This window comes from Drosophila navojoa, chromosome X (assembly GCF_054131105.1).
Source record: "Drosophila navojoa isolate 15081-1374.11 chromosome X, UAZ_NAV_1.0, whole genome shotgun sequence".
NCBI classification, from domain to species: Eukaryota; Metazoa; Arthropoda; class Insecta; order Diptera; family Drosophilidae; genus Drosophila; species Drosophila navojoa.
Genome location: NC_142895.1, coordinates 17,365,786 through 17,385,053, shown reverse-complemented (window position 1 = coordinate 17,385,053; position 19,268 = coordinate 17,365,786). Strand labels below are relative to the sequence as shown.

At 41.2% G+C, this 19,268-nt stretch overlaps 2 protein-coding genes across 3 annotated transcripts; one reads left to right on the top strand and one right to left on the bottom strand.

Annotated features, from left to right (window-relative positions):
* Positions 1-3,194: 3,194 nt before the first annotated feature.
* On the top strand, positions 3,195-3,652 carry LOC149090660 (uncharacterized). Its single transcript, XM_089264085.1, has one exon. It carries the CDS (start codon positions 3,282-3,284, stop codon positions 3,405-3,407), a length of 126 nt encoding a protein of 41 aa, XP_089120211.1. The 5' UTR covers positions 3,195-3,281; the 3' UTR covers positions 3,408-3,652.
* A 39-nt stretch (positions 3,653-3,691) lies between these two features.
* LOC108656008 (uncharacterized) lies at positions 3,692-4,656 on the bottom strand. 2 transcript variants are annotated; one of them, XM_018107864.3, is made up of 4 exons: positions 4,455-4,640; positions 4,308-4,390; positions 4,070-4,205; positions 3,692-3,966 (listed from the first exon to the last, which is right to left on the bottom strand). In XM_018107864.3, exons 1-4 carry the CDS (start codon positions 4,564-4,566, stop codon positions 3,893-3,895), a joined length of 405 nt encoding a protein of 134 aa, XP_017963353.1. In that variant the 5' UTR covers positions 4,567-4,640; the 3' UTR covers positions 3,692-3,892. The 2 variants fall into 2 exon arrangements, 1 of the variants encoding a protein (XP_017963353.1); XR_003980650.2 differs by lacking the exon at positions 3,692-3,966 and having other exon boundaries at positions 4,145-4,205; positions 4,308-4,398; positions 4,455-4,656.
* Between the last annotated feature and the right edge of the window lie 14,612 nt (positions 4,657-19,268).

Genomic DNA, 19,268 nt, shown 5'->3' with positions numbered 1-19,268 from the left:
TGCTGCTGCCTGTACTTAGCGGTTATAATAATTAAAATGAGCCAAATAATTTTGGCCAAAAAGCATCGATGAAAGGCTCAAATGCTCAATAAATGGCAGCGGCGAGCTGGAGGTGCTGCCAGTCAGCAGGAGCCGGAGCAGCAGCAGGAGCTGCCACTAACTCAATGCCCGTTGACAAACCTCCCGAGCGGCTGCGCTGCATGCCCTGGGGGGCAATTAAAGCGCATAAAAAACGCAAGCCAGGAAAAACTTGGCCAAAACTTTTGCCATCGATGACTCGACGGCCTGTCGGCAACAATGCAAGGAGTGGAGCTCCTCGGGGGCGACGTCTATGCCCAGCCATGTGATATCGATGTCATCCACAAAGCGAGCGTGTGCCAAGTGGGCGCCCATGGCAGTTGGCAATGCGTAAAACTGTTAACCAAAAGCAGTTAAAATTACAAAAGGCTGCAGAAGCCATGGCAATGCCTAGAGTGGGGGGTGGGGGGCAGTGGGGGGAGTAGGGGGAGTGGCTGCTAATTGGGAGTGGGTAGGTACTTTGAAAAATTAACACCTAATATCCGCAAAATCGCATCAAAGTATTGTTGTTGGTGAGTGCGACCCCGCCCCACTCGCACCACCCGCACCACCTCGCTCGCCTCTGCCAGTTGCGCCTTTTGTTAGATGGAAAACTTTGCAATTTCTTAAAAGTGTCGCCCCTCGCACAGCCCACCGCCCCCGCCTCCGCCTCGCCCCCTTCTCCAGGCGTAGCGAAACCCCCGGCAGCTGCTTTACTTAGTTGTAGGCGTTATTAGCAACACTTAAGATGGTCCACGTTGGCTGGCTGGGTTCGGGTGGTTCGGGTGGGTTGGGTGGTTCGGGTGGGTCGGCTGGCACTTGGTTTTTTCGACACCTACGCAACCAAAAATCGCAGACAATGGAGCGAGTGGCAAGTGGGGCTCTGGCACTTTGTTGGCTGATTGCGTAGCTGTGGGCTGGACTGGGTGGTTGGGTGGTTGGGTGGTTGGGTGGCTCGACTTGCTATTGTTTTACAAGCAGCTGCGCTGCTCTTGTTTGCCATTGTTGTAAATTGACACCGCAGCAATGAGTTAATAAGGCGATAAAAATTTCCAGCACAGTCAAACTTGTGGAGAGCTGGGCGTGGCAGGCAGCAGGGCGGACAGAAGGTGTAAAGTGTTGAGTACTTAGAGTCTTAGAGTCTTAGACTTTAGCTAGCTAAGCCAAGGCGGCAAGTCTATGAGCGCTCTGATCTAAAAAGGCGTAACCTGAGTGTGTGTACGTGTGTGTGTGTGAGGCGCACATGTATGTATATATGCATGTGTGTGTGTGTGTGTGTATTTTTATACATATTTTTAATTATTTTCATTTCATGTCTTTTAATTAACATGCCTAATAAAACACGAGGCAATGCTGGGGTGGGCAAGGGAGATATGTGTATGTGTATGTGTGTGTGTGTGTGTGTGTGTAGGGCTGGCTGCTGGCAGCGCCTTATATGCATATACGTGTTTGTACATGGCAAAAGAGCATAAAAAGATATTGCCGGCAGTCGGCAGTCGACAGGCAGGCATCATACATATCAGACTGATGTATGCAAATAACACCCCCCAGCAATACACACACACACACACACAGAGAGAGAAACTTGCAAAGCCTTTGAATCGTGCGCTGCCTGCTAAAAATCCCCAAATATAAATAATTAAAAAGAAAATGTTGCTGGCAAATCAAGCGAGCAGCAGAACCAGTCGAAAAAAACAACAACAACAACAACTAAGAAGAAGAGGCAGCTTGGTAACTGGAACGGGCTGAGACGATCCCTGTAATTATGTGGCCCCAGAACGAGAGCCCAACCACCACCACCACCACCACCACTCGGTCTGGCTGTGGTTTTTCCAAATGCATAATGCTGATTACGGGCAATAATTTTATGAATTTATGTAAACGTTCGCAGGCGAAGAGGTGTGCCGCTCTCTGATAAGCAGGATAACTCATGTACATATGCATGTCCCTCTCACTCTCCTTCTCTCTCTCTCTCCCTCTCTCTCTCACTCTGTGTGTGTGTGTGGCCGTAAACTCTTTAAATGTCCTGCTATCTGCAGTCAAGTCTAACATAAGAGTCTATTCCTCCCACAAGTGCCATAAATTTGCCAAGAAATTGCCAAAATTTTATAACATTCGCCTCAACTTCCACTTTTTTGTTTGTTCTATTTTTAGTTTAGTGTAATGTCAAGTTTTTTATAAAAGGATACCCTGATACCTCTTTTGAGTACAAGAAAACTTTTATGGGAAAATAATAATAAACCAAGAATTGTTTTTGTTTTTGTTTAAAACTTGAAATTGGTAATATATATCACGTCTGATAATGTGTCAAGACTCTATTGATATGCCCACTAGGCGCGTGGCGAATTCGAAAACTCTATTTCCCGTGTCTCAGATAGCCTGCCCTTTGATCTGATAGATTTCGATTGGCTAGTATTTAGATTGCAAATATCTCAAGATCCAAAAGATATGGCGAAAATATCTACGCCCACTGGGCCCTATCACGGCAGGACAATCTATATCTTCCATACTTTTCGAGCACTACAAAGATCCCCTAGAGATCATATGGATTCAAAGCTTAAGATCTAAGATAAGGTAAGACGGAAGTATCTACACCTGGAGAGGGTGGGGCAAACCACCAATATTTATATCGCCTAATTTGTAGAGCGAGTACCTTGAAAATTATATCAGTGAGTTATTGTATAACTCCTCTATGGATGATTCACAAGTAATTTGCGTGCCTCTTTGGGGTGTAACATGTTGGAAAATACCCTGTAATGATAAAAGTGTTCATGTGAGATCATTAAAACTTATGAATATCCTGCACCCCCAAATATTCAGATGCCTACGCCCACTAGAGGCGTGGCAAAGCCGTAAACATTGTAACGGAAAATGTCAGAAACAATTTATTGCTGATCTCTACGATTGATTTATCGAAAATTATATACATATGTATATATACAGCTGTCAAAAGAGAGCTTAACAAATCGAAAAAGTCCCAGAAGGGAAAATTGAAATAGCTCTACCAAATAAGGGCTGTACTCTCGTAGACCGGTGAACGAGTATTGTGCAGTCGTTTACGGCCAACTCGACTGCAACGCGTTCTTATTTTCAATTTAGAACTCTCGTATATTTTCGTCTAGCTGTGTTTTGTGTTTTCTGTTCGATGTCCTGGGCCAAACTTCAGATATTTGTTGATATTTGTAAAAAATCTTTTTCAAAATTTGTTGCTTCACCGCTTCAGAATGTCGGAAGACTTTCTGACGTTCTTGCAATTCAGCATGCATTGCTTTAGGTATGTGTTTATATACTTTGTGTGCATACGCATGCTGGCGATAATAGCGCATGGCCCAGAGCACGACTCCGATTGAGAATGGCACAGCCACTAGAGCAGAACCAGCAGAGCCAGCGGAGGCCGGAGCAGAAGCAGAAGACAAGCTAAGCCTGGCCAAGCATGCCCGCCATGGAGCTGCCGGCGTGTCGAGGGCATCAGTAAAGCTGAAACCAAAAAGAAAAGAAAGAAAAGATTTTGCCGGCCCGACAAGTTTTTGCTATTCGCTCCATTAATTGTGATAACATCTGAATATTAAACTGAACTCATGAGAAAGCAATGCAATTATCGCTGTTTGTTTTTCTATTTTTTTATTATTACTATACGCCTTCGCCAGTGAATTTTCACATATTTTGGAGAGCGGGTGGAGATGCGCACGCCACCTATTGGATCGAGTCGGCCTCGGGGCTCACTTGGCTTGAGCTCAGGTGAGCTCGGAGGCCACTCAATCAACAAAGCGAGCGAGCGCAGTGCCGCCAGACAATCCAAATCAATTTAGTTTACTTGATCCGAAAATGTTGGAGCTCAGGTATCGACAGGGTTGTCTCTACATTGCCGGAAGTACGAGTACGCAACTAGCCAGAAGTAGACGCTAAACACTGCAAAGTATTAGAGAGAGAGATGAGAGAGAAAGAGAGTAAAAGAGTAAGAGAGAGCTAAGAGATGAGATCACATGAGAGATGGTACAAATCAGATACTCGCATATGTTGATAGCTTGAATGCAGATGGTAAATATCGTATTCTGCCAGCTTTGGGCCCAGCCATAGGCCGAGATGACGAAAAACAGAAATTTGAGTACGTCCGTCGTGAGGTAAACTAATATCAGCAGCGAAATTTGCTGCAAATCAAATGCAAAAAAATATATACATAAAGCAAATACACATACATATATACACAAATGTATATATAAATATTTCATTTCAGTTTGGTGCGAGCTTACGACGGCGGCGCTGTAGAAGAGCATCAGACAGCCCACGAAATGGGTCACATAGATGAAGGGCTTCAGGATGTTGAAGAGCTCGTCTGTGGAACTGTTCAGTTTTAATGAGGATCGTTCGTGCTGTCGATTTGAATGCGATTCGCTTACGATTGCCAAACTCAATGTGCACCGCGTGCATTAAGATGTCGAAGAATACAATCAGGAAGCAGCCAATACGCAGATCGATGCACCAACAAAATTTGGACAGTTGAAATTTCATATTGAGTCGACAGCCAACTCCCAGCTAACTAAACTTTTAACACACACATACATATTTATTTTCACTCGAACAGACACTGTACTTCAGTCAGCCAGTCAGCCAGATCCCTTTCCCCATTCTCAGTCCGCCTTCTTCCATTAATTCCCTGGCCAATTGGCGCGCCAGTTGCTTCTTTGCATATTTCGAACTTTACGCTAGTTGCTTATACAAATTCAACAGTGGCTGCTAAAAATATGGCACCCCCTGCCCCGCGCGTTACAAACTTCCCCCAGTCGATATTAAAAAAGATAAAGTTTTATTTGCGCTCGCCTTCGTGCACAGAGTTTGAAAGAGCATTCGCTTTTAATGAAATCTTGTCTAGAGAAACCTGGAAAACTCGACTGCCAATATATATATATATATATATATATATATATATATATATATATATATATTTATATATATATATATATATATATATATATATATATATATATATATATAATTAAATATTACATATAATAACTATAGTACTTTATTTAAAGAATTTTTTAATTTATATGCATATGCATTTATATATTTAATTTAATTTATTTATGTATTTCATATTTATTAAAATATTTGAAATTAGGTATCTCTATTATTTAATTTTCATTATATTATTTCCTATTTATTTTTCATAATTATTATTATAATTATTTTATTGTTTATTTATTTTATTTTTTTTTAATTGAGGTCTTTTTATGTAATTTATTCATATTATTATTAATTATTATTCATTTATTATTCATTAAATTATTTATTTATTTACTTTTTTATTTATTTATTTATTTTTCTTTTTTATAATTATTTTATTAATTTTAAAATATACACATTTTTGGTATTTTAGTAGATACTGACATTGTTGTATTTTATTTTTTAATTTACTTAACATATATCAGACGAATCCTTCTTGACTTTCAAGTGGAAAAAGCAATGTCAATCTCCTTTTAAATGCCAATACTGCTGAGCGCTTCAGAATCGCTTCAATCCTAGTCAAGAAGTCTATTTAGCCTCTAATAAACATTTTCATTAAACATTTTCATTATTTTCCATTAATATTAATTGACCACGTTTGCCATTATTTGGCTATGGCTTTATCATTATTTTTTCAAATTCAAGTAAATGCAATAAATAAATGTTTAAGTAAATATGGAAAAAATTGCAGATTTATAAATTTATATAAATTCATATAGTTATTTATATATAAATAAATTGAATTGAAAGCAGACAAAATTATGTCGAAAGGGATGCGAAAGGCAAATGTAATAATTAAATTGCATTTGCGTCTGCGGCCGTTGTCCTTCAACAAAATGGCGGCGGCAGCGTATGCTCTGTGTGTGTGTGAGTGTGTGTGTGCGTGTGTGTTGTAAAAATATTTATGTGACCGCCGCACAGTCATTGGTTTTGGCCGTATTTTTTTCCGTTCAAAGGGCGCCTCCACACAACCGCAAAATTTACAATATTATTGCTAGCGCCATCTCTTTTGCACAGGCTGACTCTCTCTCTCTCTTTCCCACTGTTTCTCTGTCTGTCTTCAGTCTGTCACTGTTGCTCTTGTGCTTATATTTATGCATGGCAGTGCTTAAATTTATTTATCATTCAATTAAATATTTAAAATACCAAAAAATGCTTTCACCACTGTCCACACACACATATATATACACACACACACACCTTTAATATTGAAATTGAAATCATAAATAAATGAGCAAATTTGTGTTGTTGTTGTTGCTGTTGCTTTTTCTCTGTATTTTTGTATTTTGGTCTTCTGGCTTCCATTGTGCGAATGCGAACGGGTTTATTTGCTTTGGCTGAGGCGCCACACGGCGTATGCGTAACGTGTGTGTGTGTGTGTGTGTGTGTGTGTGTGTGTGTGTGTGTGTACTCGCTACATTTTACTGTTATTATAACATTCGCTCTGTTTTTTCGCATTTTTTTTTTTTCGTAATATATATATGTATATTTTTTTCTCCTGTTTGTTTGTTTGTTTGCTGTTCACGCAGTGTTTGTAAAATTAATTGACATTTTATTTGTTAATTAATTGTTATAGCCGTTGGTCGGCCAGCACAAATGGCCAAATGTCCAAATGGTCAAATGGCCAAATGGCCAAATGGCTTTTCATTATTGTTATTACAAATGCCGTGGCCATTATTATTTGCTCGTTATGTGTGTGTGTGTATGGGTGTGTGTGTGTGTGGCGCAATTTAATGCATTTGTAATTTAGTTGTAGTTTTAATTGCAAAAATTGTTAATTTTCTAATAATTTATTTATTTACATGACGCAAATTACAACAAACCTCGACGATTGGCTGCGAATTGAGATGAGTTAGACGTGGGCTTGGGCCGGGAGCTGAACTCGAGCTCTATATCCGAATTGCAATTGCTGCGCTCTCTTTTTCATGAGAAGTTGCCTAAGATTATTTATATATATTACAAATGCATATATGTATGTATGTACAAATATATATGTATATATATGTATGTATTAGCAATAAGTATGGATATAGGCATTTCACACAATAATCTTAATAGTAATTTTATTATATCTCTCTTCAGCCTTTTAGTGCTAGTCTCTATTATCTGCTTGCATTAAGTTTTCGACTTTATTACACGAGCTTCAGCCGTGGAATAAATACATATGAAATTCCATTATTGAAGTGATCGTGCCTATGTCTATTAGCACTTGCATACGTACACGCTTACACACATATCCATACACACAAACACAACTCAGCAATAGCATTCGCTCACTTTAACTTACATATTCATGCGCTCAGTCTACGCAGCAAAGAGCGAGAGAGGGAGAGAGAGCTTCGCCAGCCTCGTAGAAAGCGAAGGCGCAGAGCAACAACAACTAAATTCGAAATGCATATACACACACACATGCATAAGCATAAGACAGAGAGTTTGCTTAGATTTACAGCTATCCAATTGAGTTTGCATTGCAGCTAAGCGCTGCTTGGAGGGAGGGAGACAGAGCGAGCCCAGCTAGCTGTTGCGCTGTGTTGTCCTAGCTGTTGGTCAGTTAGAGCGAGATGCCTATAGGGTCCTCTTGCTCTTGCTAGCGAACGAGCAGCACGATTGATTGGAGTCTTTTGATGGTGGGCGAAGGGAAGAAGAAGAGACTAAAAATGAATGGCGATCAAATTGTATGTATTTTGATAATTGTAATTTTTGTAGATTTTTTTTAAATATATTTTTATTTATTTATATATGTATTTATTGTTTTATTTATTTTTTTTTTTTATATATACATGTTTAATTTTCTATTTTTTTATTTATCTTTTCTGCTTTACTTGCTTTTCAGCTACATATACATAAATATAAATATATATTATAAATACACACACATGTATATACATACACTTCTGTATGTATGTACATATGTACATGTAAATAATTATCCCAAAAATATATGTAATAAATTAAACTGTATGTATTCACTCCAAAGATATTTTTTGGATGCTCTGTATACTATATATATTTAAATACATATACATATATGCATGTACATATTATATAAACTTTGCCTATGCCTGTGCAAAGTCAATAGCTTTACGAGATATCATCAGCAGTAACAACATAACAATGGCTGATGGCCATGGCTTTGGGGCTTAGTCTCAATAGAGGAAACGCCAAAATGCAGCCGCTGAAATGAAATGAAATGAAATGAAGTGAAATATATATAGATACATCTACATACACATAGATACATCTACATATATATAGGTATATTTATAAGGGCGCAGTTATCCAGAGCTGAGCAGCCAGCGAGGACTCATCAATTTTTACAACTTTAAATACCAGCAGGAAGTAACTTAAAAACGAGCTGGCTTTCTCCGCAGCCTCCGCCTGCGCCTCTGCCTTTGCCTACGACTCCAGCTGTAGCTCCAGCTCCATCTCCTCATCCACATGCTCATCTGCATGAGTTCTGCAAGCGGGCACGCCTTCATCGTCCCACCACCCAACGGCCGCCCATTTCGAATGCGTTCGAGAACGCGACGAACGGCGAAAGGCAATAAGAAAAAGTCATAACAAAATTTTACGACAACTTTGGCGGCGTTTTCATTTGGAGCCCGGCGTATTGTATGTACGCTAGTTGCTGAACTCCTGGGCCGGGCAGCAGCTCAGCGCCGGTTGTGGGTGCTGCGGTGGTTGCCCACCGTCGACTGAGGTGAGCTGCAAATGCAAAACAAAAGAAAATTACCAGCCGAAGCGGAGCACAGACAAAATATTCTAATGGGCTGCCATCCCGCTGCTAGGGCAGTGGTGTGGTGTGGTGTGTGGGGCGGGCCAGGTGCCGGGCTGGGGGGAGCGGTGGGCATATAATAATCATCTATATTCATGGATTAGGATTCAATTTTTATGCCACACGCAAAAGCAACAGCAAAAAAAAACCAAAAAAAATCATCCAGCGCAGCGTCAACAACAATGAGGGTTAAATTGAAAATAAAGCGACGAAGCGACTTTGCCCAAACGATGCCAAATATGAAATTATAAAGACTCCAAAAGAGACAGAGACAAAGAGAGAGAGAAAGAGAGAGAGAGGGAGAGGAAAAAAAAAACAAAAAATAATTCAAAAATTTATGCAAGAAAATATTACCAAAGAGCTAATAATTTTCTCCCGCCTTTCAAGGTGGCAAAAGCGCTGCGTGAGGCGCGCCTTTGTCTGTGTCTGTATGTGTGTGGGTGTGTGTGTGTGTGTGTGGGCACGTTAACTGCGCTGAGCTGAGCCAACGGCGAACGTAGCGGGCTTCTATTAATGAATAATATCGCGGCTAAGGCATCGGCATCGGCATCGGCATCGCCATCGCCATCGGAGGATTCTGGCGCTGGAGCAGGAGCAGGAGCAGGAGACGGAACAGGAACTGAAGCTGGAGCTGGAGCTGGAGTTGTGGCACGCCACAGGGGTTAATAAGTAATCTGCATTTTTTGACATTTATTTATGTCTTCAAATATGTGCGGCCTGCCCTCATCTCTCCCAGCGCCCGTCTCGCCTCTCGGCCTCTCGGGGGGCGGCAACAACAAAGAGCCGTGCCGAGAAATATAACAGCTGTTAAAAGTGTCATTAGAGGAAATATACTCGCGTCTCTATACGCTGTCGCTCGGCTCTGTCATTATTATCCTTGTATCGCTTGTAGCTAGTGGCAACAGTGTAAATGTCTTAGCCGAGCTGAGCTTTAACCTGAAGCTTTAATCTATAATTGCAATACATATACATAGACACAGGCACAGACTTTCACTTTGCTTAAGCAATCCTTGGCAAGTTCATCCTCCTTAAGGTAACAGCAAACTATTCCATCCTCCTGATTATTGAACGTGTGACAAAAGCTGGCTGCTATGAAAGTCTTACTAAGGCACAGTTGTGAGCTCTATGAGATAATATTCAATATATGTAAATTGTAAAGCTAAATAAAAGTCTTAGCCATGTGAATAACTGATATGTATGCGAATGTGATCATAGCTCAGCTCAACTAGCGAAGATATGGATGGCATAAGCTAAATGCAATGAAACTGCATGACAGAAGCTGCTTGATATGACAATCGATGGAAGATAGATTTATGAATCTTGTGGAAATATTGATCACAATTGCTCGCTAAATAAAGAGCATTAAAAGCAACGCATGAAGGACTCTGCAAAATTTCCGCTCAACTCTTTTAAAGAATGTAACAAAAACCAGGTATGAAACTAGAGTTACTACAGCTACATGACAAAAGCTGAATGCTACGAAACTCAATGGATGGTACGTCTATGAAAGTTGTGGATATATTGTATTGTATTGTATTTATCATAATGGCTCGCTGAGTATAAGAGCCGTAGCCACATGAATGCCTTTAAAACTGTAGGCTAACTCTCCTTGTGTTACATAAACAAAACTTGAAACTTGAGTTACGTCAGCTGCCTGACAAAAGCTGAATGCTACGAGACTCAATGAAAAGCATACCAAGGCCACGCATATTGATCATAACTGTTCGCATAACGCACAATTTTTCAAAATTCTTATGAGATGTAGTTTTATTCTCCTAGTGAATGTGACAAAAAACGAAACTGGATATATATCATAATTGCTCGCTATGTAGAAAAGGCATAAATGCCTTTGAAACTGTAGGCCAACTCTTCAATTGAGTGTTAGAAAATCACAAAATCAAAACTGGAAACTTGAGTTAAGGCAGCTGCATGACAAAAGCTAAATGCTACGAGACTCAATGAAAGGCACATCAAAGCCAAACATATTGATCATGACTGATCATAACTGTTCGTTCAGGCACAATCAGGCACAATTGAAGTCTTATGACATGTAAGTCTTCTTCTTCTCCTAGTGAATGTGACAAAAAACGAAACGGGAAACAAGAGTTCAGGCAGCTGCATGACAAAAGCTGAATGCTACGAGACGTGATGGTGGGTACATCTATGAAACGCGTGGGAGTATAGTAATATTATAATTCCTTGCTGAGTATAAATGGCGTAGTCACATGAATAACGTGAACAACGTGTAGCTCAGCTCACTTTCGGAATCCCTAAACTTGAGTTAGTGTAGCTGCATGACAAAAGCTGAATGCTATAACACTCAATGGAAGATACATGCTTGCCACAGGTTGAAAGCCTAGAAAATTGTGCTAATATTCCTTAATATTTATCGGCATTGCTCCCTAAATAAATGACATTCGAATAGTCATGAAAACCTATTCCAGCTCGTCTGTCGAATGAATGCCAAAATCTGCATGATAATCCGAATGCACGACAAAAGCTGAATGCTACGAAACTCGTACATATAATCACTAACTCTCTGGTTAGTGATATAATCGATCATAACTGCTGCCTCTTACCCGTGCTGCACTTACCTGAATCTCTTTAGCTAGGGGTGCTCGAGGGGAAGGGCGTAACTGCAGAAGTAAATTCAACAGCTCTTTGTGGATACGACTGGAGTCATTGAGAGTGGTTGAGTGGCTGTACCATTAATGCGGCTCCCTGTGTGTGTGTGTGTGTGTGTGTGTGTGTGTCTCCACTGTGAGCACTACGTGCCGCACAAATCTATATTTACGATTATGGAAGTTTATGATGCGCCTTCGACATTTAAGTGTCATTCAGCGTTCAGCTGTAAACGCGACAGAGACAGAGACAGAGTTTGACGACTCTGTGGGCGGATTGGGGCCAGGAGGCGTGGGCGCTGACTATTTCGAGTGCCCAGTTGGCAAGGGGGGAGGGGGGGTGGTTGTGTTTGGGCCGGCTTGACAAATGCCCTGCAAAATGGTCACACACGCAATGCACGCACAGTGCCCCGCCCACATCAACGTGAAAGAAGAAGAAGAAGCCAAAAATGCCCATTCACCACAATCATTGCCTTGGCGAAAGTGAAATTGTCATAAAAAGTGAAAGGCAACTGGGGAATGGAACTTGTGCGCCTAACTCTAGTTCCAGCTCCGGCACCAGCTCCAGCTCCAGCTCCAGCTCTAGCTCCAGCTTCGACTCTGACATCAGGCCTCCACCCCCCCTTCCCCCTTAGCGCCTCCCGCTTCCTTGATTCACATGTCAAAGGTAATTTGGACGCACTTTTTGTGCCCGCCTCGTTTTATGAGTGAATTAAAATAGTGTGTGCGGTGGGCCACGCCCACACAGGGGCACTCACACAGTCGCATGTAATTACTTAGTTTATTATATTGTAAGTGCGAGAGTATCAACGGTCCGAGTTGGCGTTTGTCTCCAGCTCCTGGCACGCAGCAACGGCAACGGCAAGTGGACATACCCCCCACCTGCCCCTCCTCCCCTCCTCCTCTCACTCTCCAGCTACAGTCGCAGCCCGGATGCCCCTTTTTATAGTTTTGGCAAATCGTAAAAACTTTTACAGCATTTACATGCTACGCAGCAGCAGCAGCAGCAGCAGCAGCAGCAGCAGCGGCGGCAGCAGCGACAGTGAAGGAAGCAGCATTAGGAGAAGTTCTGCTCGGCTCTGCTTTGGCTCTGGGCTCTGCCTCGGCGTCATGCGTCAGGGTTGTCGCCGCAAAAGTTTGCGCCACAGTTGTGCTCTCTATTTGTCTTTGAAGCAGCTGCAGTGGCTGCTTTTTCAATTACACAGCAGTCGACCCGCCCTTCCCCCCACCCTCCTCTCCCCCATCCCCACTCAGTTACGCCCCCATTGAGGCGCACTTAAGTCGCCTGACCAAAAAATCATTAACTATTTTAATTTCAGTTTGCAAATTCCATGCAATTTAAATGCGACAACCGGCCAATGGCAAGGGCGTGCCAGCCCAGTCAACTGACCCACCCACCCATCCACTCTCTGTCCCTGTCTCTGTCTCTGTCTCTGTCGCTCACTTGTCTATGCGACTTGGCCTCGTCCTGTGTGTGTGCACTTTGCCCAAACGCTGAGCAAATACAATTAAAGCGTCTAAGAAAAAAGCCAATAATTAAAAATGCACAAAACCAAAAGTGAACACCGAAACACTCCCACTCCCCCCCCCCCCAGGCCGCCCCTCCCCCCTCCCACCAGAAGCCACTGCGTCAGTGAGAGCTGGACAAAGCTCAGTAAAACCCCAGCTTAGTCGCCGCCATCCAGTTGAAGGCCAGCTCTTTGGCTAAACTCGAAAGAGGCGAAAAGAGAAGATGAAGAAGAAGAAGAGAGAAACCTTGCGAGTGTGTGTTTTAAGGGAAAGAATGATGAAAGTGCGGCCGGAGTTGTGGGTGTAGTGGCATAGCGCACTCTCTTAAGTGGCTCAAAGCCCCGGCTGACACATGCAACGTTTTCAATTACTCGCATGTTACAGCTCATAAATAAACCAGCACGAAAATCAAAGATGCCCGACGAATCTAAGACTCCACTGCGACTGTGATGGGGACTTGACGGTGACTGGAAGAACTCTAATGAAATACCAAATATGGTTCAAGTATTTAATGAAACTGTTTCCCATAATTATTGAGTAATTGAAGTGGTGCAAAGTATGGGATACGAGGTCTGCTCAAAAAATGTTTGCATATTTCCAAATTCCGCGCATTTTGCTTAGAGGATCAGCTCATTTTATCATCATACTTATTCATGAAGCGATGTGAGCCCGCGTTGCTGTTTACCTATTCATCTATCTATCTGCCCATCTGGCCGTGTGAACTTCGAACATTTCGATACTATTGAAACTGGAGATTTGCATTATAAGTACAGTCGAATCTCAACAACTGGGAATCAAAAATCGCGATAAATAAAAAAAAAAATGATATTCCCTCGATAAAATTTCCTTCTAAATAAAAAAACAACAACATACAGCTAAGCTCTTATTCAAGGAAAGCGCAGCTAGCTATATTTTCCCTTCTTCTCTTCCAGGTAGTGCTGCGCTTACTTGCATGAGAATCACATAGAAAGCAGCTGTTTTGCACGCATGAGAATCACATGGAAGAGCGTCTGTTTTCCTTACGGAAGCAGCTCAAACTGTGTAAAATTTCAGCCCAATCACAAGTTGTACGCATCAAAACATGAGTGCTTAGCATATATTTAACCAAAAATACACCTACCTCCATATATATACACCCACACAGAAGCAGCCTATACATATATATGTAGGTGTATACAAAGATCCCAATCTACTAAAAATCTATGGCTCTTTGCACTCCCCTCAGCCGCTTTGCGGTCTTTAAGGAATTCACTTAGTGCGCGCTCTGACCAAATGCATACTAAGTAAATCAGAAGAAATGTCGTTAGGCTTAGGAATGTGATCCGCTTAACGACTATTTTATGCTCCCCGTTAACCCTTGAGTGTTATCTAATCAAATGTTGCCATCGAAGGGCTACAAAAAATACAAAAACCGGCGACATTTTGGGCAAACTTTCTGTCTGGCGGACAGCGCAGTGGACACAAACAGGAAGAGGAAGAGACGGAGAGTGAGTGAAAGAGAGAGAGGGAGAGAGAGAGGGAGAGTGTGTGTGGGGGAGACAGAGAGAGAGATAGCTGCAGACACGGAGATGGCATATTTTCCGCGCAGTTACTTGCGTTAATTTCTGAAAAGGAACTGAGTAGCCGAGTCGCCAAAAATAAAAAAAGAACAGAAAACTGAAAAAAAAAAAAAGGTCACTGCCATCATCAGCATTGCCAGCGGTTTCCGTTGCTGTTTCACGCGCTTTTTTATTTTAATTTTATTTTATTTACTTGGCGCATTTTTGTTGTATCCATTACCAAAGGTAGCCCCCCCTCACGTCGCCCTATATAAATATTTGCTTTTATAAATTTAACTATGCTGCGGCGCATGCCAGAGCATATTGTGTGCTTAGTTCGCTTGACTTGAGAATTTAAAAAATTAATTTTGTTTCATTTAAGTTTTTGAGAAAATGTAAATAACAAATTTGTTCTCTTAAATATTTCGTCTTACTTTCTCTCTATCTTATATAGTAATTGTTCTCATATTTGGCTGAAAACCAATCCCATTCTGTTATTCAATTTTCAATTATTTATTAAAATTCAATTATTATTAAATTATTTAAATTTTTAACTGAGTTGCTATGAATTTCTTTTTATCTATCTTAAATACAAAATATTCTAAAATTCAGTTCAGGTCCTAAACATTACGATCAATCATATTTTTTGTCAAGTTTCTCTCTTGATTGTTATGAATGTCTTTTTATCTATCTTATATACCAACTGCTCTTAAATTCAGCTTAGGCCCAACCATATTTTTTATCAAATTTTTCATTGAAGTATTTTGCTCTACTTTTCTTGTCTTTTTATTTTTATTTTAATTTATTTTTTTCTTACTAGTTTATTAAATGTAGAACCGGTACTTGCCTCTCTATATGCATTTTATTTACAAAGTATTCTAAAATTCAGTTTGGACTCAAACAAATTTTAATAAAGTATTTTTTTTTTTTTAACTGCTATGCCTTACGTTCTATCTATTTTATATACAAAGTATTCTAAAATTCATTTAAGGATCAGTCCCAATCATTCTCCAATTTCAATCAAGTTACTTTACTTACTTACTTTCCATCTATTTTATCTTATATTAAAACTAATATTCTAAAATTCAACTCCAGTCCCATTAAATTTTACCTCAACTTTCAATCAATTATTTGTACTTTGCTTTAAAAATTAAATCTAATTAAATCTAAAGAAAGGATTTCTATCTTATATGTAATGTCTTCTGCAATTCATCAGCATATATTTTAAGATTTGCATTTTCCATTATCAGATTTTCCACATAGGCAACATTTGCGGGATATCTGAGAGTCTGGCATGATGTGCCTGGCATGGATTGCTGTTATTTTTATGTTGCATACCTTGGCGGGCTGTCAAATGGCATGGGCGTACAGCTGCCACGCCCCCAAAACTAAACGCGCACCCAAAGCAATAATTTAAAATTTTAATTTTTCTTCTACCGCTGTCTTCTTCTTCTTCTTCTCCGTTTACTTCTAGTTGTTGTTTTTCGTTTTGGTCGCTGCCTTGCGCTGGATCGCTTAATCGGATAATACGAGAATTTTCGTAATCGAAGTTTTGCCAAGTCCCCGTCGCAGTTGTTGTCCTGGCTCGCCGCTCGCCCCTCACCTCTCTCCTTTGGCTGGTGTACATGACTTGAGTCAATATATGCAGTATTTTATGAAAAGCTAACCCCTTTGTTGGTTTTTCCCATTTTTTTGTTGTTTTTGTTTCTGTTGTCGTTGTTGTTGTTGTTGTTGTTGCTTGGGTAGCTTCGCATTTGCATGACGACAAGCGGCGTCGCGACCCTTCGATGCGCCGCATCGTGTCTTTTGTTTTAATGTCAGCTCGGTCGGGCGTCGGCGTCGCTGCTCAATTGTCTAACATTATCTGATTTAGCGTTTAATACTTAACCCTTGCCAGGCCCAACCGCCGGCCCCCAACTCCCATTGCGCTCCAGCTCCTGCCTAGATACAGGATACGCCGTCGACACACGCGTCGCCATTAACCAGGCGAATAAAGGAGAAGGCAACAAAAAAACGCAGAAAAAACTGAAGCCTGAAAAAGCAGGCGCAAGGATAACGAATTAAAAAATTAAAAATCGAAAAGCAACGACAACGACAACGACAACAACAAGGACAAGGACGACAAAAGGTAAAAATGCGAAAGGGGTGAAACGTGATTAGGCGTGTGGATGGTTAGCGCTGTGGTGGTGGTGATGGTGGTGGCGCTGACGGTGGTTGGGGTTGCTTGGCTGGCTGACTAGCTGATGCTCTGCCGCTGATTAGGCAGCGCCCCAGGGCCAGCGGGTGTGGAGGTGGTGCTGGCGGTGGGGGGCAGAAACAACAACGCCGGCATAATTAAAACTCCCAGCGTCGCGTAATAAATGCCAAGGCAGGCACGGCCAATAAATACCAACAACAACAACAGCGACAACAACGACTACAGGCAATAAGAAGCTGCAGATGAAGCACCCATTATACGACTCACAACCCTTTCATCAGCTCCAACATTCAGCTGACTGAGAAAAGAAACAATCGAATTTTAATCAATTCGCGCTACGCTTCACCAAATCCATATCCGGCCAACGATGCGTTCCTTCAAGCAGATTCACATCTTCTACAGCTGAGGCTGAGGCTGTCGCTGGTGCTGGAGCTGAAGCTGAAGCTGGTGCCGGGGCTCAACCATCGCCCGGATGTTTGCAGCAACTGCTCAGAGCACCGCACGCCCTGGCCAGCGTAATTATTTTATGCACCCAACCGCACAGCCGGCAAACCTCTCCAACGGCCCAAATTCATGTAAATTGAGGACGCCCAGTGCTGGGCATGAGATCTTGGCCAGCTGATGGAACGAATCCTGGAGAAAAGCTAGCGCAATTCGGGGAAAGTACATTGAAAAGCGTATAATCTGGTGATTTATATATATCTAAGGTTTTAGCTTGACTATAAATTTGAGATCCCTATTTAGATTCCTGCTACCTTGAGTAATTCTTTTTATTGAGGTTTTCATGTTCATTGAAAGTTTCGGAGTGCAGAAATATACTATGGTGCTATGTAAGATTGTTCCTTCATAGATTACTCTCTAAGAGCTCTGTATAGAAATCTGACAGTCAGGTATATTTGCTTTGTTTTCCATTTACTCAACGAAATTGTTTTCCATTTCTATTTATTTTTATTCTATGTTCTATGTACAACATCTGAAAACCTAAAGGAAACGGAGGCTATGCCTTAATTCCGTCTTTGGATGTCATCTATGGACAGTTATAGAGTCAAGAAAGCTTTGTTTATTGAAAGTGCTGCATTGAAGATGCAACAAAGAGTAAGGATTATGTATTGAAATACAATCGAGTCCGACTATAACGATGTTCAAAACAGCATCATTATACCTAGAAGCCGCTTTAAGTTTTCTTATAAAAATTTGTCTGTAGACTATGCGGACGCTATAAGTGGAGTGGTCATAACCAAACTCTACTGTAAATCTATCCAGACAGTAAAATATAGTATTAGGGCTCTCTCATAAGAATCACACAGTTAAGGAAGATGCCTTATAAAGGAAACTAAAGAGTCTCAGTTTCACATATTGGCAAATTAAAGCCAAAGGGGTTTCTTAAATATTCTTATAATATAATAATAAAGCCTTTTTTGACTTAAGCCTGAGTGCTATGTAAGAGATTGAAACCTATTCTCAAAGAACATGCATTAAATGTGTTTGATACTATTTTCACTTTTTCAATTGAAATGTCAAGATTTATTGATTGATTGATTGACATGGAATGGTCACACATTTCAACAAACGAGTTGAAGCCATATTTATGGAGATCATTCAGATTAAATTACAAATAATATCAGGTATCTAAATACATATCGAAAAGCAAAGCAACTTTAACTGCATTTCTTCTGCACTTTTTGATTAGCAGATATTGAAATACCCATCAAAGGGGTACTGCTTTAATCGAAAAAAATAATTATTTCCTTTTAACATATCAATAATATCAGACATCGAGTAAAGAAATATCATCAATTGTTTACCTACGTCGCTTCAGACTGCTTGATACTGATTCGCTTTGCTGTTACTACATATATATATGTACATATATACATACATATGTATATGTATGTATATCTGCTATATATTAGGCATATCGCCCTTTAAGGGCGCCTCGCGTCGCTGATGGGACTGTCAGCGCTGACAGGGCTGCCACCTGCCCCCATTTTGCATGCCGCGACTGTGTCGCCTCCTTTGTCAGCTGTCAACGCTGGGCTGGGGCTGGGCTGGGGCTGGTCTGGGGCTAGCCTGAGATTGGGGCTGGGCCCTGCAGGCGCCTGCAGCTGCTTGTAGGGGGTTGCTGCTTTTCATTTGTCACTATTGCTCGCTTTTCACCTGGTCTGGTTGGGGCCGTCATGTGGCATTGTTTTGGCAATTTCTATTCATTGCAACTCATCAGTTCTCTGGCTGCTGCTGCTGCTGCTGCTTCTTCTTCCTATTTCAATTGGTAGGTTTCATCTTTTTTATTTTCGCCAGAAGGGGCAACAGAGGGCGGGAGGGGAGTTGGTCAGATACAACAGAGAGAGAGCGAGTCATTGCGGCTCATCATCTTTCGGCCCCAACATTGTATCTTCATTCTAACCATCTTCACTTCCGTTTCCTTTGCCTTGTCCATTGCCAATCCCATTCGCTTTTGCATTCACGCTGTCGTATACACGTTTTTGTTTATATTCGCCTTCTGCTCTCTGCTCGTTGCCCTCTTCTCTTCTCTTCTCTGCTCTTCTTCTTGCTCGACTCGCTCGCTC